The sequence below is a fragment of the Haemaphysalis longicornis genome, unplaced genomic scaffold, assembly GCF_048455015.1.
Source record: "Haemaphysalis longicornis isolate Haplotype H1 unplaced genomic scaffold, Haemaphysalis longicornis Haplotype H1 scaffold_1, whole genome shotgun sequence".
NCBI lineage: Eukaryota > Metazoa > Arthropoda > Arachnida > Ixodida > Ixodidae > Haemaphysalis > Haemaphysalis longicornis.
Genome location: NW_027526203.1, coordinates 353982746 through 354005895, shown reverse-complemented (window position 1 = coordinate 354005895; position 23150 = coordinate 353982746). Strand labels below are relative to the sequence as shown.

Genomic DNA, 23150 nt, shown 5'->3' with positions numbered 1-23150 from the left:
TTTTTGACCGAATTTGCACCTGGCTAGTTTTTGTTACGGTAGAAAGTAATAATTTCATGAAACATCAGGTATGCTCGACAAACAGGGCCACGTAAGGCGTCTCTAATGTCGATCGGCCAGTGTCGTGTAAGACAACTCCAAAGCGGCGGACTACAGGGCAGCTAAAATAAGCATAGTGCACCCACTTCCAACAGCAGTGCGCATCGGTACTTCAACAATTACGTGTATTTTTGTATCTTTAACTGTTTACCCCACCATTCTTACTGCTGCAAAGGAAGGTTTGACATCCACCTGAATGCAGCCGTACGGCTACCAAGGAAAGCTATACAGCTTTCTCGGAAACTTCACAGTTGAAGAAAAATTCGTCCTGGTCGAATTTTTCTTCAACTGCCGTACGGTAGCCGTATGGCTATATTCAGGTGGATGTCCAACTTTCCTTTGCAGATATTTACTCCACCTTGGGGATTCCCCTAAATCTGTTCGCAATATTCTTACTGCTGTAAAATGAATATGCATTACACATTTAAGCGCAAATAGCTCGTTCAGCAAGCTCATAAGCTCTGCCTAATTTGTGTTTGCTTTTGCCGGCCTCAGCCAATTGCACAGCTAGGCATATGACTTCATAGGGAAGTGAGCTAGTGACTCGCATGGCCATTCCCTTTTTCCTAATTATATAGCTTATTTGAGCGAAGTGGTGTCAGTATAATTCAAACGAGGCAATCTTTCGAATGAACTAAACTTGTATTTTGTCTGCATGACCTCTTAAAGCCCTCACCTGTACTAACCGCACCTAATCCTATGATGCTCCATTTAACGCCAGAGAGCTCCTCTAATAGCACAGCTACGCTGCCACTGCTCGACAGAATTCTAGTATTAAATGTTGCCACGTTCACACACCAGTGACTGCCTACACAGATCCAAAGATTCTTATCACCCTCTCCTATAACAATGATTGGACTGCCTCCTTGGTCAGGCATTCTACAGCCACTGGGAGCTGAGGGCCGTGAGCTTAGTTTTCACTTCATAGGGCCCAACTGGCTGAGTGGCCGAAGGCTACCGCTGCAGATATCACTGTTTCAATATGACTATTTTTTACCACTTCTTAGAAAGTGCATCACATATTTTACTGCTGCCCAGCTGCACTCCCTTGTTTCTGCACACCCCCTGGAGCCCCTATATCTTGTTTGAAATCTAGGGGCTTAACGCGCCGGGGCTACACTTGGCCATGAGGCGTCGCATAGTAGAGGGCTCCAAATTAGTTTTGACCACCTGGTGTACCAGACGCACCGAATTCTTGACACATGGGCACTTTCGTTTGTTGCCAATATCACAAAAACGGCCACCGTGGCTAGGGTCAGACCCACATTCTTGGGCTCAGCAGCACGCTTTAGCTGCACAGCCACCATGGCAGGTATCTTCTTCGTCGTCTTTTCTTTGCTACATATTTGTAGTTGCTGATAACAGCCAACTCTTCTTGACTACATGTAAAGAAATTCACTAGCATGCTATACTGCAAAGAAATTGGTGCCAAATTCCATAAAACCAAATGCGTTTCTGCAGGCTTCCATCAACCAGTGGTCCGCAAATGCGTGCTGACAACCAGTTTCCCGAAACGTAATTTGCTGCGCATGACGAGTACTGAGGGGTTAAGTAGAATTTTGTCTTTCACTAGCCTCTGCCCGGTTCCAAGTGAAAGGAGATCTCACCACTGAACAAATGGAGTGTGCAATCAAGGGCAACTTTCTCAACCGCCTTCCGCTGAGGCCAAATGCTCGGGAGCATACGGTGTGAAACAGAGCCTGCAGTTCCTTGTTGCCATTCTCATCGCCACTCTTCCCCAAGAAACTTGTGTCTTCGCTTATAATGGAGACCTGCAAGAGAGAGACAAAAATTTGCTCTGGCGGCAATGGTGTAAAGAGCGACATTTCTTGAAAGAATTCCCTAGGCTCACGTGGCGACACAAACAGGGTTCCAATACTTGCAGGCTTTTTCATAAAGCATTTAATACGACAGTGATTTGATTGATTGATTGTAGGGTTTAACGCACCGACGCAACGCAGGCGATGAGGCGCGCCGTAGTGGAGGGCTCCGGATTAATTTTGACCACCTGGGGATCTTTAACGTGCACCGAAATCTCGTGCACACGGGCGTTTTTGCTTTTCGCCTCCAGCAGAAAAGCGGCCGCCGCGGCCGGGAATCGAACCCGCGACCTCGTGCTCAGCAGCGCAACGCCTAATACGACTGAGTGAACACAAATAGTGTGCAAGCGACCGTTCATTCAAGCCATGTCCCAGATTGATCCATTTGATTTGATTGTAGGCTTTAACGCACCCACGCAGCCCAGGCGATGAGGCGCACCATAGTGGAGGGCTCCGGATTATTTTGATCACCTGGGGATCTTTAACGTGCGCTGAAATCTTGTACACACAACCGTTTTCGCCTCCATCAGAAAAGCAGTCGCCGTGGCCGGGAATTGAACCCGCATCCTTCCAGATTGATTCAGCCTGCACTGTTAGATTAGAAGGTGCTTAGACACTACCTTCCAAGTTCATTCAGCCCCGAGTAGTTTGGAGGCAATTGAAGTTCTCACTGCACTTCTGGTACTTTTAGCCCAGTGTTTAGGAATTAGCGCTTTACTGTAATGCAGACTGTGTGCATTACAAGCTATAACAAAAAGATTTTTAAAAAAATTTATGGCTTTTATGCACTAAAGCTACACCTGTGCCCTCAAGTGCTCCGCAGTAGAGGGCTACAAGTAATTAAGACCACCTGGGTACCTTACTGCGAGTCGAAATCTCAACACAGACACATTTTTCAACCTTCCAGCAGAAAAATGCACAAGCTATCAATACAGCAAGAGACTGGTATTACAAAAGGCAGCTTTCAAGCACTTTCAGCACTAATACTATAAATACCTAGCAATATTATGTGCGAAGCCTTGAGTGTGTCAGCACAATGTGAACTGGCATGCACATGCACTTCACACACAGTGCGTAAACATGGTAGGTAACAGCAGCTTAAATGTGATTGCATATCTGCCCTTCCACCGTTATCCTTTTTAAGTGGCCAGTTTTTCCTCTCGTGGTGAACAATAAGCCTTAAGGTGAGATGACATTTTCGCCACAGGTGCCACCATACATCAGCGATAGCACTGCTGGTTAGCACACAATAGTGCCCACTGGCATTTGTCTACCGGCAGCAATATTTGAGGTGGAGAAAAAAAAAAAAAAAAAAGCAAACATGCACAGAGTAACCCACAGGTAAAAAAGTACAGTATCTGTAGGAAGTACAACACAACACATATCTGAAGGTTGACACCGGCAACAACATGTGCACATAAACATTACACATTCTAGGCAGGCCACAACACTGGTGTGAGTTTTCTTTCCAGGGTAAAGTAATTGCGATGCAACCTCAAAGGAAAAAATAAATGCAGGGGCAAAGCGACGCGCACTGACCCCCATCACTTTGCGCGTCACTTCCCGCCATGCTCCATGCTGTGCACCTCAGTTTGCATGGCCCCCCGATCTCCACCGTTTCCCACCCCTCCAAGCAGCACGCAAGCTCCGTAATGCATGCATTTGCATTCCAACACTGTGTCGCTTCAAAACGACGCCCGTGTTTTAGATAATTAGAGCCCCTGCATGAAGTTATTGTACTCATGCAGACATTTTCTGCTGACAGGGTAAAGCAATGCTTCACAAAGCAACTTACCCTCCTTAGTTCGTCCAGGCACGACAAGAAGATGTTAGAAATGCACGTCTTGCTGGGAAATCCGAGGTAGTATTTGAAGTCAGCTCTATCTACAAAGGCCAAGTCTATGACACCACTGATGTTGGATGTTGTGAGGATGAAGACATTGGGATACCTGAAGACAATGAAATTTCACCACATTACTAGATCAGCAAATACACAACAGAGCAATGCATACACTATACTCAAAAAGCAGGGAGAATGTAGGCGACTTGAAAAAGCTTGTGATATGGCCTTATTACAGTGTTTATGATGCAGGAAATGTTAGACAAATAAAATTCCCACTAGAATACGTAAAACGTGTTTTCACTAGCACGGCTCTTCATCCCTCAACGTATCGACTTATACCAAGTGCCACAAGGCTGAAAGTATCCCACCTTTTCATGATGTCAATCTGGGTCAGCAAAGCATTCACCACACGAATGGCATCTGATGGTTCATTGCCACCAATGGCAGCAGTGCGATTGTGAGCTAGGCTCTCAACCTAGAAAACACACAAAAAGCGCCACAAAATTGGTCATGGAGAGAGTTGAAAATCATGCAAATGTGGTCTGTGGCACGTCGTAAAGTCGCTGGCCTAAAAAATGAACTGGCACTCAATAGGGGATGAAATGTGAAAATTAAGTATGCTGCCCCTCTAACTTATCTTCTGTTATACAATGCAAATAGAAATGTGTAGAAATGTGCCAATAGAGCAACACTGAATTTAAATAGTAGGAAAAAAATTATAGTATCGAATCTGATACCACATAGGAGAATTTTTTCAAATTCTAAGAAATGTCCTACAAGAAATGCAAGCTTAAAAAAGTGTCTCCGTAGTCGTATTTTTCATCCTAAGGTTGTAAGAACACAGCACTTTTATTTATTTTAAACCACAGAATTTTATTTATTTTAAACCACAGACAGCGCCATCAGCAACGGCTCCAGATGGCTGTCCACCTTTGACTTGCTGTTACTTGAGCCAGCATTACCGTAAATTTCACTTCCTTTATAAATTACAGCTAATTTTCCCCGATTGAAGCACAAATTCCATGAGTTTTCCCTGAGTTTTTCCAGACTATTCAAAATCTCTGAGAATTCCAGCTTTTCCCTGTTTTCCAGGTTGGTAGACACCCTGCATTATTAGTTACTGAATTTTTCGTTGAAACTGCGGACAGTCATTTTAACAAAAACTAAAGCAAGTTTTTTTTTTCCCCAAAGCAACCAGCTTCAAAATATCCATAGCTTTTCTCAGGACACTAGGAGCACTGCACGCTCGCACGAAGTGGAAATGATGGCAACCTCATATAGCAACTGCAGCCATCCCACCCTGGCTCCCAACATGCGTTCTTGGGAGCACGGGTGCGATGGAGCCGGTGACAGCAGTACAATGGGCAGCGCTGCATGAAGGTTCACCGATTTCCCCTATGACAGCTGCAGGTCATGAAATGTCATGTGCACAGTGCTTCAGCACTTTGGTTCTACAGTCCAGCATCAGAAACAGCATAGAGAAAAGCCAAGAATAAAAAATGGGTGCCCTAAACCAAGAATAATTTTACTGGGAGGCAGGGTTCGGTAATAAGGTGCATGGCATATTCTGTAAGCTAAGACTGTTCAACTGGAGTCAAAAACTACTGCTGAGCCTTTTAAAGAACATAGATGCACAAGAACAGTACATATATTTCCCATATATCACGCACTTTGAACTATCGGCAAAGCCACAAACAAAGTCCTCTGCGACCTCGATTAATGATGACATCAAGTAGCAGAATTCCCCCTAATAGTTTGATAGAGTTGCACAAAGGGATGGCTGGAAGTGCTTTCAGCGTACACAGACACTGGACAAAGTGCAGTCCTGTCTAGTTGCGTATGCACCCCACTCCAAACAAACGCAGCATAGGTTTGAAGCAGCTTCAAATGAATGTAACAAAACATTTTTCTCAACAGTCCACAGCCTCATACCTCATCGATGAGAACAAAGACAAGCGTGTCGCCATCATAAATCAGGCTCTGTATCTTCTGAAACATTCTCATTACTAGTTTTCCACTCTGAAAAAATAAAGAAAAAAAGAAAGAAGTTGAAAACAGAGTTCAATGAGCCCAGAGTTGAAAACAATCCATTTCACTATCTGCAAAAAATTCTCTGCATTTATAAGAAGAATCTTAGGGTACAAGAAGTTTAGGAGTAGAATCACTGGTGTTGAGCCAACAACCTGGATTAGAGCCCCAACGGTGAGAATATTTTTTAACAGGACCAGTATTTTTTGTACTGTTAATTGTCCACTTAGATCACTTCTACACATTCTTTTTGTAAATACGGGAAGTTTTGGAATTTTTAGGCTAGTTCATAGGCAGTGCGTGGCATGTCAGCACGTTTGATTAATGTTTTGCATCACGCTGGAAGTGCCTAGCTCGTACATATCTGGGAATGGAATATTGCTACCTATTGCCCTTGATTCAAATACGCTCTAAAATAGCAAAAGCTAAAATAATTACTGTTTAGGTGCTACAGTTCAGACTGAATTTAGGCGCACACTGATCAGATGATGTCCTGCAAAGCTGACCTTCATTTCATAGTCAGCGTCACTGACCATGAATTGAACATGACCAGCGAGGCTGAATTGAATGTGAACTTAAAGTGCGGTCGCTCCCACCCGAGTGGCCGCCCGGCCAAGCTTGCTTGTGCCACTCTTACGGAGGCTGCTACCTTGTTTCCGCCTGGCCATATAATTGTGCCCCACCTCTCAATTTCAGTTTTCAAGTTCCCAATTCTTGGCGATTGCTTGCGGTGTGCTTGCACATATCTCAGACTTTTTGCTGCAAGTGGGCTTAAAGGAGCCATGAAGAGAAAACACAAGTTTGGTTCATTCAAAAGATTGTCTCGTTAGAATCATACTGACACCACTTTTAACGTAAACTTCGCTCAAATAAGCTACATAATTAGGAAAAACGGGAATGGTCATGCGACCCACCAGCTCATTTCCCGCAACAGAACCTATGATGTCACATGAGCTAAGCTCTGCGATTGGCGGAGGCTGGCAGAAGCAGACGCAAATTAGGTAGAGCTTACAAACTAGACGACTGAGCGATTCGCGCTTAAATTTAGGGCACATTCTTTACAAAGCAATAAGAATGATGGGACAAACAGTGGAAGTTATGAAAGCACATGTAAACATAGTAGTACTGATGCGTTCTGCTGTTCGTACTGCGCACAGCATGCTTGGTTTAGCTGCACAGCACTACGGGGCTTGGGGTTGTCTCAGACGACACTGGCCGATTGACGCAAGCAACGGTGTCTTACGTGACCCCATTTGTCGAGCGAGCACTGTTTCAGGGAACGAATATTTTCTCCCAGAACAAAAACAAGCCAGGTTTAAATGCGGGCAAAAACAAACCAAACGCTTGCCACGGTATGGTGGCGCCATCTAGGTTACGGAACGTAAAGAAACGCGGGAACAAACCAACACCGCTGTACAGGGTGGAGACAACCTTTGAACGGTCCCGTGCCGCCGCAATTGGGCCAACGGGCTCAACGCGTTATTCTTTTCGTTTCCCACGAGACCTAGCAACGCGAAACAGACAATATGATTCAAACTTCTTCAGTAAACCGCGTTGCGGCGATAATTTTAGCGCGGTTTTGACACAATGACTTGCTTCGGCGGTGAGCGAGCAACCGAAAATGGCGGCGCCAGCGTATACGTGTCTCTACCCTGTACGGCGGATGCGTGAATGAAGGTACTCTAGGCTGCAGAGCGGTCGGTTCCTGTGATGTCATTTGGGACCACGAAAACGCACGATTGAGCGGGAAAATCAAAATTTTAACCTAAATTGTTTAATTTCTCAGTGAATAAAGCACCGTTTGTATCCGGACAAGCACTGGGGGCACTATAAAACACGAAATCTTTCGAATAAAACCAACTTGCATTTTCTCTTCATGGCTCCTTTAAAGAAACCCAGCTTGGTCCCTTGTTCAAGTACATCTGAAGCTCAACCACAAATGACGTGAGCTTGATGAGACTTTGAAGGAGTTCCAACCCATCACTGCTCACCCCATTGAGTAGGTATCCTTCGGTTTGTTTATGCCCCCTAATCGACGCAAATGTTGCAGAATGATTCCAAGCCAGAGTATACCGAATTCTGGCTGTGCAGATTACTTGCACATGGCTGCTTTGTCGCTACTACGTTCTCCTTTGCTTATGCCGGGCAGCTGAGGAGTGTGGTGGCTGTCATCACATGACCTTTGAGGTTGCCTACTTCACTCACACCAGCACATACAACTGAAGGCCGCAAGCCTGTCAAGAAGATTTAATAAATGTAACTCTGCATGTACAATAGTTCCTGGTTTTTTAAGGGAAGCTCAAAGCCATGAAGAAGCCTTTTTTAATACATGTCTAATCATTTTTTTCATGCTTTAAACTGAGTTCGTATACAGAAATATGCCATGGGATTCTTGTAACTTCATTTATCAGACACAACGGGAGGCTTACACAAACAGTCATTAGACAGGAACCAAGCACGTGAGAAGCCAAATAAATGCATGGCTGAGATTGCGGTGACAGGCGCAGAGACTTATTTAGCTGAACATGCACCCCAAAGACCAAAGTGTATGTACTATGCATATGCAATGTCGATCAAAGTACCCACTTTAAGGCTCTCACCCCCCTCCCGCCCCCTCGTCGGATACTGCATACTTCGGTTACAGCGGACGTTTTTTTCCGGATTCAGAGGGTCCGTTGTGACAGGCGTAGACTGTACTAGGAGGCAAGCAAGGCCTGCGCATCGGAACAATTTGTCACAGCATAAGGGTATCGAATGAGCGCAAACCACAAATTGCCAGTCAGAGCAAAGAGCATAATCTCATTGGTTGTCTCCCCCATATGCGCATATGTTTACCCCTCACCTCAAACAAAATGAATACTGTGCCTAGTCATTTTCCCTGACATTTCCCCGATTTTTCCAGGCATGCCAGATCCCCCAGGAATCCCTGGTTTTCGAGATTGATTACGCCCTGACATCAAGCAACACACTGAAGTGTATTACTTTGGGTTGGATAGTTTTATCTTCGTTTACTTTTCTTGAAATCCTACTCACTGAATGAAGCCATTCGCACACTCCTAGATTAGTTTACCTTTGAAGCTGTGACATGCAATTTAAATATATCAACAAACTAACACGCCAACTGGAAATACTGCAAATGTCTGAGAAGATTCACATTCCTCACAGCAAACGGTGGACCACTCAGCACAAATGCGTAGCTGTAATTCATGACTTTGGGTTTGGGAGCAAGCATGCAATGCAAGCATAGTTAAAATGCAGCACCTCTGAAAACCACTTCGAGAACAGGCTGTGGCTGTTGATCTCTATCAGTTGACCATACTTGAAACGGGAGTTCAGCCTAATGGAAAGCTTTTGTGCAAGAGCCTTGCACAAGGAAGTCTTTCCAGTGCCAGGGGGTCCTGGAAAAAAAATTAAAAATCAGTGATGTAAACAAAACACTTTAATGCCACAAGTCATGACGCTACAGAGATCATCAAAACTACGCCATACTGTCTAGAAATGTCACATACCTTAATGAAAAACTTCTGTGCCAATTTTCTTACCAACCAGAAAAGATGAAATTTTGGTTATGCGGGAGGAGCATGCTTGGAAGCTAAGCCAGAAGTAGTTGTATGCAAATGTGACCGCAAGTGCTCAGTACTTTAAAGGAGCCCTGAAAGAGGTTTTCAAAATGTGGGACTGCAGAATCAGCGTGACGAAGGCAGCAGAAGAAATGACGCTTCCAGGCAACTCCAGGCAGTCCAGCAGGTCTCGGCGGACCTAGGTTTGCAGCGACCGAGCGGCCCCACAGAGGGGAGGGGGAGCGGTGGCTCTCCCCGACCCCGAGCGGGGAAGCAAGGGCGCAGGTCGTAGGGTCCAGCCGGGACGACGCCCAGGCCGCGTCACGGCTAAGATGAACCTCTCGTGAACGTCCAAAACTGCTCTCTCTCTCTCTCTCTCTCTCTCTCTCTCTCTCTCTCTCCTCTCTCTCTCTCTCTCTCTCTCTCTCTCTCTCTCTCTCTCTCTCTCTCTCTCTCTCTCTCTCAAAATTATGACTGCACAACTGCAAAAATGTTACATATTAAGCGAAGCTTTATTGTTCTCACTGATGGCATCTTGAATGCGAATACGCCCTGCAGGAACGGCAACTTTCTCCAACGATGATGATGATGGTGGGTGAAGTGTAGCAAAACTGAAACGCTTCCCTGCGAAGCTCAGAGACAGCTCTGTTACACCCCCTCTGCTAAAGGTTGATGTGCAGCAGAGCAAGGAGGTGATGCAGGTGTACGAAAGCGTGACGTAAATAAGCCTGCCACGTTGTGAGGTGAACATCTACAGCCGTTACCCACAGGCCAACATAGGATGAGAATGGCGTTGCTCTGCGTGCCGTAAGGCTGTCAGCCGCAAGACGCTAGGCCTAACTTCCCATTTGAGATTTAAGACGATAGGCTTAACGTCACATCCTGGGGTTTAGCACTTCAAACCGGCACCCACTCAAAAAAGTGCTGAACACCAAGCAGCAGGTACCGATTCGGGCTGTACACCCCAAACCCAAACGTCAGGCCTACAGAGTGCACACCCATTGCTGTGGGTATTCTAGAAGAGTGGTGTGTACCTCCAGAGTAGCACATACTTGCAGTGTGAGACTGGCCAACCATAGAATCCATCATGAGAAAGCTTCGCAGCCAACCATCGACGTCGTTAGAAGGAGGGGTGCATGATTTTGTTACAGAGAAACTGCGGTAACTGTTGTATCAGTTGTATCGCTTTACCCTTGCTGTTGTATCAGTTGTGCAAAATAGTAAAAACTGCTATTCGAGAGCTGTAGTGTTGCTAGCAATTTACCACGGTTGAGCAAGGCTGTGGCAAGGCTAAGAAAGGAAGGAACTGGCATCTTCATCCACCTCCAGGGGTGCAAGTGGGCTTGAGCCTTTTGGATCGGCTCAGGCAGCAGGAATTGCAGGAATAATGCTGTTTTGGAGCAGCTTTGGAGCAATAAAAAAGTAGTTTTAGAGCAGTTTCAAAGCAACAAAAGGAGAGTTTGGGAAATGTGCAAGTCTGTTTGGGAGCAGACTTTTAGGGTCAAACATAACATCATTTATTTGCACTTGAGAGAGAGAGAGAGAGAGAGAGAGATTCATCTGGCTCTTACTCAACATTAATTTTGAACTGACTACATTGTCACCAAATTACAAATATGCCCCCATAACCCGTTACAGCTGATCCGAGCACCAACTAAAATAAAAGTAGAAATTACCAAATGCTTTGCATAGCAACACCACTACCTCAGACGAATAAAAAATAAACGTCCTGTTACCGCAACGCCATTGCTGACATGACAGAAATGAAGAGAAGACTAGAGATAAGTGAAATATTTTCTTTTCCATGTATTAATAATAAGTTTTCCTTTATCCTTCACCTAACAAGACCCAAGACGAAAAAAAAAGTACACTCTTTCCAATACAATGTCACTGGCATGAGCAACGAAGAGGAAACTATGCAAGATAAACAACGCAGCGCTTACTACACCTAAAACTAAAAATAAATGTTCATATTCACAGAACACAGCAAGGTAAAAAATACTCTAGAGTATTACCCTACCTCCTGACCACACAATGCAAGCATTCACGAAAAAAAAAAACACTGAATAATGTTGTAATTCATTGAGATATTGAACATTCCACTGTTAATCAAACCTTCTTTTTAATTGTGCGTAAACAGTGGAGCGGGGGAGGAAGTGGGAAGCCCAGCAAGAAAAAGAAAGAACTGCTGTACGGCAAGCCTAATCTCTCAAGCTGAAATTGCTGCTTGGTAGCGTTAGAAGCTCCCCTCTCACATGTTCCTGGATGGCGCCTTTAATCTCACCCTGTTCCACACGACACGGCGTGGTAGCAGCTGACCTTTGGAGCGGCACGCGCACTCGCTATAAGATAGAATGAGGCGCAGGTTCAATAGTAATACTATTTTACTTTTGACAACACACGCAAATATTGCAAAGACGGTTGGTGACGACTCATGCGCCATGACACAGCGTTCAGTGGGGTGAAACTGCATTTCTGGGCGAAATTTGTGTATTATCCACCCCTAACTCCACTCCTAAGCCTCAAAGAGAGAGGGAGGAAAGGAGGAGATTATGTGGAATGACAGAGCAGGCCTTAGCTCATGTGCCTGAGCTTGCCACATCGCGAATGACAGCTCAACGAATGCGTCCGCGCTGCTCCCTGTGCAATGCAATGGGCATTGAATTGCCTTACATTTGCGGGCACACCGAGGCAGCGCTTCAGAGCAGGTTCGGTGCAATAATTCATTTTGGAGCAGGATGGCGCAGGAAAAGCAGATTGGCGCAGTGTGGTGCAAATGGAGCAGCACTTCCACTTCTGACCTCCCACTTTTCTACAATGATAGGATCAGTAGATTCACATTGCTTCTGCTGTCATTTCTGCTGCTGCTCTGCTCTTTTGGTGCAGTGTTCTGTTACTGGATCAACTGCCAATGGACTGGGTCTGTCTACGGTTGTAACTGAGGTTACAGCACTCTGCACAAAGCGATGTGCCTTGATAAGCAATGTACACGTGCTTGAGAGCAAGCCTTGGGGCACCTACATGAGCGTGGCTAGTCGCTTGACAGTGTACAAGCAGCAGACAGACGCAGCTTTCACACTTGGAACACGCGTCCTACAGCAGCAAGCGAAAAGAGCTGAATGAGGTGGCAACATGCCTGAACTCTTGCTGGCTTGGCATTTTTAACTTGGCTTGGCTTTGCACGAAAGACGGGTTATTTGCACGCGGCCCAGCAAGTGCTTTCAAGCTAAAAGTGGCAGCACAGAGCTCAGTTTTTCACAATTTTAGGACATATGACAAATTCAATATTTCAAGAGTCTATGCTGCAGCCCAAGACAACAGAAAATCTTTGCTACCCAAACTAGTAGCTCTGCTCTCCACATCCCAGGTTTGCAAGGCTCCCCACTTGAATAGATTTTATTTTCTTCCTGCCTATAAGCCTGCTGTGTGTTGTACTAGGCCCCCTAGTATCTGCAGCATTTATTTTCTTAAAGGAGTAGTGACACAAAATTTCAAAGGTGAGGTGGCTATGTAAAATGCTTCCTTTTTATCAGGAGGTTATCTCCAAACAAGTTTCAACAGTAACCGTTCAGTATAACACACTTTAAATCCATTTTAATCTTCGCCCGCACGAGAAAGCCCAGAGCGAGCCAGCATGACATCATCTGCTACTTGCCCCAAACTACCGACGTCGGAGCTCCCGTGACGTAGCTGATGCGCTGGCTGCAGTTGGCGCGCACTGCTACGCTGTGTGTATCACGTCATGGTTTTGCGACTCACGTCATGTCGCCCGGGCGCGTGGGGATGGTTGATTGATTGATTGATTGCAGGGTTTAACGCGCCGACGCAACGCAGGCGATGAGGCGCACCGTAGTGGAGGGCTCCGGATTAATTTTGACCACATGGGGATCTTTAACGTGCGCCGAAATCTCGTACACACGGGCGTTTTTGCTTTTCGCCTCCAGCAGAAAAGCCGCCGCCGCGGCCGGGAATCGAACCCGCGACCTCGTGCTCAGCAGCGCAACGCCTTAGCCACTGAGCCACCGCGGCGGGTGCGTGGGGATGGTGAAAACCTCGGCTGGTGCGTGTGCGCTCGCTCGCGCGCGCATCCAGAATGGCAGCGGTGCGGCAAGAATGGTGACGTCAGGTACGTCCTCATGTCATAACGGCCGCTCGACGTTCGTTTTATCGAAACCAAAACTGACACGAACAAACGACGCCGTAAGTGATTGTTTACACTGCGCTCGATTGTCAAATGTGTCATTCTATGATTAGTGGGCTCATAGGCACGCATAGCAGCGAAAAAAAGGTACAGTTAAACCTCGATGTAACGAAGTCGGTAAAATTCGTAATTTACTTCGTTACATTGAAATTCGCGGTTTTAATGAAGTGTTCATCCCGTGAAGCATTTCCAGAAAAAGAACACGTGGCGCGCATACACGGCTGGCGCACTCTTTCTGTTTTTATCGGAGCTTAATCGTCTACGCGGGCATCAGAGTGAACTGCATGGAGCGTTTTCTCCCCACAAAAGTGCGCACCGCAAGCCACAGGCGCGCTGACGCAGCCGCGGAGACAACCCGCGCGATGTGAGTAGCTCCAGAGACCGCTTCCGCTCGCAGAAACGCAACTCGAGGGGCTAACGAGAGGGGCATGCGAGAAAAAACGCGGATAACGTGGGCGAAATTTTCACTGTAAAGCGTCATAAGCGCCGCTTACGAAAACGACCATCAAATATCCTCGGCATGCCCGAGCGCTTCGAAGCTCCCGCCATAGAGTGCGCGCCTCCCCATTGGTGAAACTGGTCAGGCTCCTCCCACTGCCGCGTGCAGCGCGAGCGCGCGAGTCACTTCTTGGCGCAGAAGCCGCCGCCGGCGCACAATCGCGGACGCGGGTGTGAAAAAAACGCGCGCACAAGGCTCATAAAGATCCGCAAATGCTTGCTGGAACGATGAAACCCAACAAGCATGAGCGAACTCGAACGAAGGCAAAACGGCGGCATGCGGCGGCGGCCCCACAAGAGGCGATTAGGCTTACCAGCGCGGAGGATGTTTGATGGGCGCTTTCGTAAGCGGCGCGCATGACGTTTTACTGTGAAAATTTCGCCAACGTTATCCGCTTTTTTTTCTCGCATGCCCCTCATTTGCCCCTCGAGTTGCATTCCAACGAGCGGTTGGAAGCGGTCGCTGGAGCTACCCACATAGCGCGGGTGGTCTCCGCGGCTGCGTCAGCGCGCCTGTGGCTTGCGGGGCGCGTTTTGAGTTTTTGCGAGGAGAAAACGCTCCATGCGGTTCACGCTGATGCCCGCGTAGACGATTAAACTCCGACAGAAACAGTGCGCCAGCCGTGTATGCACGCCACGCAGTTTGTAGGCAAGGGGCTCGCTCACAGACCCGTGGCTCGCTGCATCCACGGCATTGGGCGGCCCGTGTTGCCGTTCGCGTTTTACTGAGACCCCATTTCGGCGCTTGTGTCTCCCAAAATATACCCCTACAACTTAAATTTTGTGCCTAGTTCTCCATGAAACTTCGTTACATTGAAATTCCGGCATACGGGACTTCGTTACACAGAGGGTGAAAATACATGGTGTGCATACACTTGAAGTTACGAAAAATTCAGTGGTTCGTTACATCGAGGGTTTCGTTACACTGAAGTTCGTTACATCGAGATTTAACTGTAATATTAAAATTTCATGTCAGTACTCCTTTAAGAATACATGCAGTAATACACCTGCAAAAGGTACTGGATCTACTAACAACATGCAAAAAATGTCTCACCATGTAAAAGCACAACCTTGTTCCAAGAGATGACATTGGGGTCCACTTTCTTGTCAGCAAACAGCAGTGCCGTGGACGAATAGCTGAGCAGCTGTTGAGGTGGAGAGATTTTTGTCACACTGGGAGTAGCTGAGATTGGAGTCACTTTAGCTGTTCAGACTTGAAAATTCGAAAATTACAAAAGCACAAAACACTCCATTTCAGAAAGTAATAAACAAACACAAAGAAAAAAAAATTCTACAATGGGCATACACTCCAGCACGAATACTCAAATTGCAGACAAAACGCACTCTCTGTAGCATTAGCGGCTTTGCTGAAACACATGGCAAGAAATGAGGGAAGCCGCTTTCAACAAGTTTTGTCGCTTCTAAGTAGGGCTAGTGGTCCCGCTTAGAAACTAGAACTAACAGGAATTTATTTTTTACACTCCCATCCAGCGCACTGGTGCTGCTGGCTCGCACTATGGGCTGGAGTATGGTGCTGGATGGTGTGACACTGGCTAGCTAGGTTAAAACAAGAAGAAACCAACCTTGCCCCACAGCGCTGTCACCGAGACTCTTGTGAATTTCGGTACTCACCCCACAGCAGAAAGACCCTGATGCTTCAACAACAAATAGGCTTTTTTGCCCAAAGAGGTGCATTTAATGTACAAGCTGTAGGAATAACAGAGTTCTGCTACAGTGTAGACCACTTATAATGTATGTCACGGGAGCCGCGAATATCTGCACTATAAGTGGTACCACACTACAACAAACATGCGCCAATCCAACCACACCACAATCTGCCTTTCAATCATTCTTTGTTTATCATCCCTCAAACGAAGGCAGCTTAAAAGTAGAGGCACGGTCCTTAGTAAGTCTTCTTTTTTCCTCATCAGCCGCTGCTGCAGGGTTTACAAGCTGCTGCACGGGCTTACAAACCATGAGCGCGGCTTTAACTTCTTTGTGTTTGTGCTTTGAGGAAGCACGTCTACGTTTCTTAGCGATCTATGAACAGATGCCGCAGGACGACGTAATAAAAACGCAAGTGTCCCCCCCCCCCCCCCCCTTCCCCAGCTTGCATTTGCCATGCCGAAGGCGCTTGCTTACCAGCACAACATACAGGTAGTGGAAACCTTCGGCATCGCGGCTCACTATCTCCAGATGTTCGAAAAAGAAAAGGGCAGTCGCTTATCTCAACTTACCACGCGGGGAGGAGGAAGGGAAGGGGGGGCTCGCTATCTTTTGAGGTGCATCAAGCAAGGGCAGATATGGTTATCACGTGTGTGCAAACGAAGAACACTCAAAATAAAGGGTGCCCATTTTTTTCTTTTCTACGTCGAAGTTAGAGGAGAGCAGGGAGCGCACACTGCGAGGGATGGCCGATTCCATTTTTTTTCTTTGCCGTGACCCTAAATGATGCTCCAGCTGCACCAGTCGACCAGCGGGCCCGGAAAAAACTGGACTACAAACGTTATTGCACTTCGGGCAACTGTGTTTTAAGTGGTATGCTTATGCATTCAGTTCTATGGGAGGCCTACCAATGGCCAGGAAAACCCACGTTATTTCCAGTCCCGCGATAAAGTGGTTACGTTATAAATGGTCTACACTATATATTCACTACTCCTCACAGCATGCCGCGGAGGCAAGTGGGGGAGGTCCCCTTCTCTCATCCAGCGGCCGCGCACTCCCACTGTGGGGCAGGTACATCATGGCAGGCGGCGCGGAAGTCTCCCTCCCACATGACTGGTATGACTGGAGCAGAGCTCTTCAATGTAGGCAGTTGCAAAACTCCGCCTCAAAAAACGACTCGCACCTGGACCCCCCCCTGCTTTGGATTGTGCGTACGGTGGTGCCACCGCGGCCACTGCACACACTATCCAAAAACCACAGCAATTATTCAAACTCACAATTTCATGTTAAACTTTATTTTAAATGTGCATAATTTTTTTATTTTTGTACTTTTCTAAGTTATTCATTGTTTATTTAGGTACGGTTTTTTGTTGCGATAGTTTCTGCATCTGCGCAACTGCCTCGACCGATTGGCGCTTGTGAGGGCACTCTGGCACAACACAGGTCCGACCTTAAGTACTAAATTTGCTGTTCTCTCTCAGCCTACATAACACTGAATGCCAAAACTAATCTAGTAGCTCATCAAGTGGCTCTAAATAACCCTTTAAAGCTTGCGTAAAGCCGTCGAAGCGAATTTTTCACTCTTTTTTTTGCCGCCGGAAGACCGCAAATGACGAGCAGCAGACAACAATGCGCACGCAATAAGGCATCTCGCTGAACACACGGTCCCATTTTTTAACTACCCTTGATTCAAAGGCATATAAAACGCTTGCGTGGTTGTACACGTTGGGCTTCTTCGCTCAACAAATTTATGTAAGCACCCAAATACCATTTTTCGCCCAGGTCGTCGAGTGGCGAACCGACTCGTATAGTTTATCAATAGATGGCGCCACTGCACAGCAAAAATCCAAAACAGTGGACCAATCGTAGGGCCCCTTTTTGATGCATGGGGCCTATGGGGAGTTTCACAACTCCTATATCAACTAACTATGGACTGGAGATCCAGCAGGCCTGTACGGATGCGCGGGACAGGGGAAGGCCTGTTGGGATACAAGTCGGAGACCCGAGCAGAATAAGCTGCATCTGCACCCCACTGCCTATTTGAAGCGAAGCTTTCTACGTCTCACTGATGGCATAGGTTATGCCGAAAATGCACTGCACGAAAGCCAACTTTCTCTGGTGATGATGATGATCACAGGAGAAGAAAAATTACATCGCTTCCCAAGTTGGAAATTGAACCTCGGCACCTTGTGTTACGAAGCAGACGTCTATCCGACTGTGCCATTCTCAACACGGTCGAAGCCGTTCAGATTTGGAGAGGGTGCATGGACGGGCAAATTTATACAAAAAAATCATGCACCCCTCCATCTAACGAGGATGATATCTGAACGCGAAGCTCCCTTTGTGCAAAATGAAATGGCGAAGGGTCAAAATCTAAGCCGCTGCAATCAAAAGTCCTAACTGTGATTCACTAAAAGTCAAGGCTCAACGAGTCAAAGTCCAAATAGTCGGTCAGTCCAAGTCCAAACTCAGGCAACAACCAAGGAGTCCTTCGCGAGGAAGCTTCGCATTCAACCATCGTCGTCATTAGACGGAGGGGTGCATGATTTTCTGTCTGCCCCTCTCGTCATTTTCCTGGCCTGGCCAGTTGGTCTTGACGATGAACAAGCAATGTGCCAAACATGCTTTACTGGGGACCCAATAAACATTGGTGTTGGCCATTTGTGTGTCGCGTGTGCTCCTGGCTGTTCTCTGCCACTACGGCAGTTGGCTGTTGTGTGGTGCTGTTCAGCGGAGCTAGCATTGCAGCCCAGTGTTGAGTGCGAGCTAGGTCGACGTAAGTACCCTGGTCCCCACAAGGCATACAACTGTCACTCATAGGAGTGCCAAAATGCCTCGCACGATGCTGACTATGACTCAGTGATCTCATCATTGTGACTGTGCGGCCATGTACTTCCTGCAGCCAATGTGGATGCTTTCCCAAGGCAGAGTCAGCACACTGCTGCTGCACAGGCTAAACCTTGGCTTTAGGGAGAGGAGGCTCTCTTAGCAAGGGGGTGCGACAGCGGGCGATCAACCAGATGTTCACATGTCACATGGCAAGCAGAGAACACTTGTACCCCCCCCCAGCTGTGCTGGGCCCAGCCACATGTGCAAATAGAAGATGGTGGGGGGGAGGGGAGGGGGGTAACAAAGGTAGCCAGAGGACTTCAATTTGTCATCTTTTATCGCTCGAACATGAATAACAGTAAGACAGGTTGTTCATTAGGCGTAGAACTGAACGCAACAAGGAACTTTTTTTTAAAAACTACTTCTAATGATAGATACAATTTTCTGCCCAAAATGCAATCAACAGGAAGCCTTGATGTCAAAAAGCACCCTGAACAGCAACGGTATTATAGCTGTCGTTTAAAAATGTACTGCACAACGCGGCGTTAAATCTTGATTTGCTATATACATAAAAAAAAAAACAATATTGCGCTGTTTTTTTTTTTTTTAAGATCTGAAGCACACAGCCTAATTTTTTGGAACTTCATATTTTTGCACACAACACAGCCAACAGACTCAGACAGGTGGTATACTCCCCATAAAAGCACTGGGGCAATTCTGTAGGTACTCAAGGTACAACGTGTACCTGAATACATTGGGTCACTTCAACAAATGAAGAAACTGTGCACTACTTGGCAAAAATTAAATTCAGCAAAAAACATGGCAACAGTGCAGGCTAGATGCATGAACAAGGCGCAAGACTGCTCAGGTGGTTTCTTACTTCGGCTTTGACTGGGGTCTCGTAGACGAGGCTCTCCCAAAGCCCCTCCAACTGCGCAGATGGCAGCACCCAGTGGCTTGCTGCTGCCATGCCGTCCTCAATCTCCTCCAGCCCAGCGTCGTCATGGTTCACCTCATACACGTGCACCACCAGGGTGGCTGAGTCCAGCTGACCCTAAATGGTGCAAAAGAGGCACGGGCGGTGGAGGGAACCACAGGGGTGGAAGGGATCACTCTGGCCACATGGGGTGCACCGCGACCCTGCAGTCTTACCCCAGCCTATCATTGCAGAAATGCCATACGAAGACGCTGTGTGTCGGCCCACTTTTCGTGATGTGCTCGCAATGACTCGGGTCTTGTGATCTTTCACAGTTCCCAATGCATAATGCGCTAGTTGTGCTGTTTTCGTCCACAGTAAGTGCAGACACTGTCACCTCCCCATTCCCAGTAATTTTCAGACAGCAACCACCACATCAAAGTGCTGTCTAATGGGTGCAATGCTGCTCCTTGCATTTTGCTAACAAAAACTGGACACCGTGCTAAAGTGCTTATCTTGAAGGGTACCGAACCCACGACCTGTAACACAATCAAGTAAACCAATCCCTTTAGCCATGACCGTGTGCCAACGTGAAACATAAATGATACCTACAAATAAAAAAGTGTGACTTCGATTTCAAGCCCATACTTCTTGACAAGTATGTCTTAGGGAAACTGTAAAGGAAGGGCAATAGCAACAGCAATGGATACTCCTTTAGTTACTACATTGGGAGAAGTTTTTAAATACACAAGCCATGGTCCAAAAAGCCCTAACTGCAATGATCTGCCTGTTTTCGTGCTTCAATGGGAATAAAACAGGAAATGCAATAGGGACCGTACAACAAGACTGCAGTGCAGTCTCGTGGGCACTTCCCAAACTACACAGTGGGCAGCCAAGCAGACAACATTGGTTAAGTTATGCTGTGACGGTGACTTCGTGGCGTGCGCAAGATTTTATGTTGTGAGCTGTGAAATACTTACTCTAATTCTCCTTTAGAAACAAAGTTCTTTCAATTTTTAGCATGTTTATCTCTTCATGACCAGCAAACACGAGGGGATATGCAGTGTGCGTCGCGTGAAAGAAGTGCTTGTTTAAGTTTTGTTGTATGTCCGTGCACAGAAGACAGGTGTAAATTGTTCCTTTTTTTACCGTGGGGCCAACAGAACCAAATGGTAGCTGGGCAAAGAGGATAAGAATATGCAGTGCACACTTAGTTGGTGGTAGACAATCGACAGATCCAAGATTTGTCATACGTGCCCACGGTTTTCCCACCGGCCTAACGCAAAACGCCCGAGATAGCTGACGACAGGGGGGACCCGGTTATAAACTGCCAGTCTGTTTCTTGTATTTGGTATTTATCAGGTAATACTTTTCGTATCTCAAAATCTTGTTACCCATTCCGAGCAGGGGATAAGAGCATTTTGTTGACGACTATGAGCATTACTGTTGGCTTTTTTTTCTTGTGCACTGCGGGGATTTTCTTATTTTTTTTTAGCCATCGTGGCTTTCTATCACTTCCTGCAGCTAACAATTTCTGATCAACACCTATATGTGTTGATGTGTGCGTATTTTGTTGAGTATTGCGATCTGCTATCTCACTTTTTTTTTCTTCTCTAATATACAGTGGAACCCCACTGGTACGTCCCCATGGTCTTACGACGACCTGCTTCTTACGACGGGTCACCATAGTCCCGGCTAACTAGCCATAGAAACAGTGCATTAAAAACCCCGATAATACAAAGCTTGAGTGCACGCAGTCCGCTTCATACATCGGACCCTGGCGGAGATAAACCAGCATTTTTCCAAACTTTTACACCGCTTCGCTGCCTCGTCTCAACCTTTCTTTATTCATAACCCCTGTTTGATGTGCGCAGGTCCGAGGGTGGGCCAGACCACTTGCTAAACAGACGCAAGCAAGCAGGTGGGTACCGGCAGACGGGAGTTAACCTTCGACGGTCCAACACTGCAGCAGAATGCCAATGCGCCAACCGGGAAAAGTTGAAGTCCAGGTGGCCGGCGGACCGCGAATTCGAAGCTCCCATTGAGCTGACCGACGCAAAAACCCATACCCCACGGCAATGACCGAACATCCGTTTTCTTCACACGCTCGATTTAAGTTTCTTCCTTTCACGATGCTCTCTCCCTCCCTCTGTCTGTGCTCTCTGCTTATCAGTGTCTCAATGCTTCGTTGTCGCTCCACTCCTTGTTTTGCCGCCTTTTTATATCACCGCGTTCTACTATCGTTCGGTTCACTTGGCCTTGCAGTTTCACTTTCACGTTTTCCCCTCTCATTCGCTCGACCATGTCAGCCGTATCTCGCGCCTATAAATAGTGCCGGACGGCACTATGATCGTGTAGCGCACGCGGTGCATGGCTGGTGGGCTAGCGCAGACGCCGTGGCGGGGAGGGAGGCACAAATTAGCCATTTTATTTTAAGAAACTTTAGATTAGAAACTCTAGATTTAGAAACTTTAGAATGAACTAGTACGCATTAACGTTACTTTTTTGCCCAGTTTTTAATGTCACACACGTCTTGCTTGAAGCAGTTGCACTACACTACCATTTACACGTAGACAGCTATAAAGTTTAATTAGAAGTGGTCAAAAACCTCAATTGCAATGGTGTGAGACTCCTTGTTTGCGGATTTACGTTTGCTTGACGGGTGCAACGACCTTTGATAGTGCAGCTCTGTGCGGCGCCGCATTACCCAGAGCGTCGAGAGCATGCTTTCTCTTGAGAAATTTCATGCACTGTTCCTCATTTGTGCCAACAAAAAAAAAATCCAGAGCTGTCAACACGGCGAAATGCAGATCACTGGATTACATTGTTCACCTTCGCATATGCCTGTCTAGTAGGCGGCTGCGGCGCACCTATCCCACCACGGGATGCCAGCGCGGTCGATGGTGGCGCTGACACAGTGGCACAGCACGCTCTCCCTAGTTGTCGAAGGCTCCCTATACTCAGTAAAGATAGCCCTGTAAGCTGGCAATGTTGTGGATAGGCACAAGGTCCTGATGAGGCCAAACTAATCACAGTATTTCAAAGAAATTTAGAATGCCTCAGTGGACATAAACGCATGACAGGCTGCGACAAAGCGGCTACGACCAAAACGCCAACCAGTATTTATCAACAAAATGTACACATGGGATGAAAGAACAATGACAATATCACTGCTCTCTGTTTCCCTAATGTTCTCCACAAAATACACCACCTCATAGCACAACTTACCTGCACATCGTCTGTGTACTCTGTTACAATCTTGTCAACTTCACCTTCAAGGGGTGTCCCAGTAAAGGATGTCAGCACATGTGGGTAGCCTTTAGAACGCACCAATTCTTCAACGTAGCTGGTGATAACACTGTTGGCGAGAGTGCTGTAACAAAATGAAACGTAGTCAACACCACGGTAAACATCAAGTTTCAGCTGGTATTATCCACATCACTTCAGCATGCCACTGACGCCTGAGCCCGCCTAGAGCTGGGAATCCCCGCCAAAAAAGGAAATGCAACTTCCCCCTCCAAAAAAGTGGAGGGGGGAAGTGGAGGCAAGATAAAATGAACATGTGAAAGTAAACATCCAAATAGACAGCATTATCTAAACAGGCATCATGGCATCCTCGAATTACTTTGGTACAGATTCTAACAACCTCACGAGATGAAAACTATACAGTCATGGAGTCCAAGAATAGAAA

At 46.7% G+C, this 23150-nt stretch overlaps 1 protein-coding gene across 1 annotated transcript in view; it reads right to left on the bottom strand.

Moving 5' to 3' along the window:
* LOC144154907 (pachytene checkpoint protein 2 homolog) overlaps positions 1-23150 on the bottom strand; it is a 33049-nt gene that overhangs the window by 6444 nt on the left and 3455 nt on the right. The window contains exons 2-9 of the mRNA XM_077686023.1: positions 22688-22832; positions 19424-19597; positions 15104-15194; positions 9052-9188; positions 5695-5781; positions 4131-4237; positions 3715-3868; positions 1707-1871 (exon numbers count right to left, since the gene is read on the bottom strand). Coding sequence (XP_077542149.1) covers positions 1707-1871; positions 3715-3868; positions 4131-4237; positions 5695-5781; positions 9052-9188; positions 15104-15194; positions 19424-19597; positions 22688-22832 — 1060 coding nt within the window. The remainder of the gene's footprint in view (positions 1-1706; positions 1872-3714; positions 3869-4130; positions 4238-5694; positions 5782-9051; positions 9189-15103; positions 15195-19423; positions 19598-22687; positions 22833-23150) is intronic.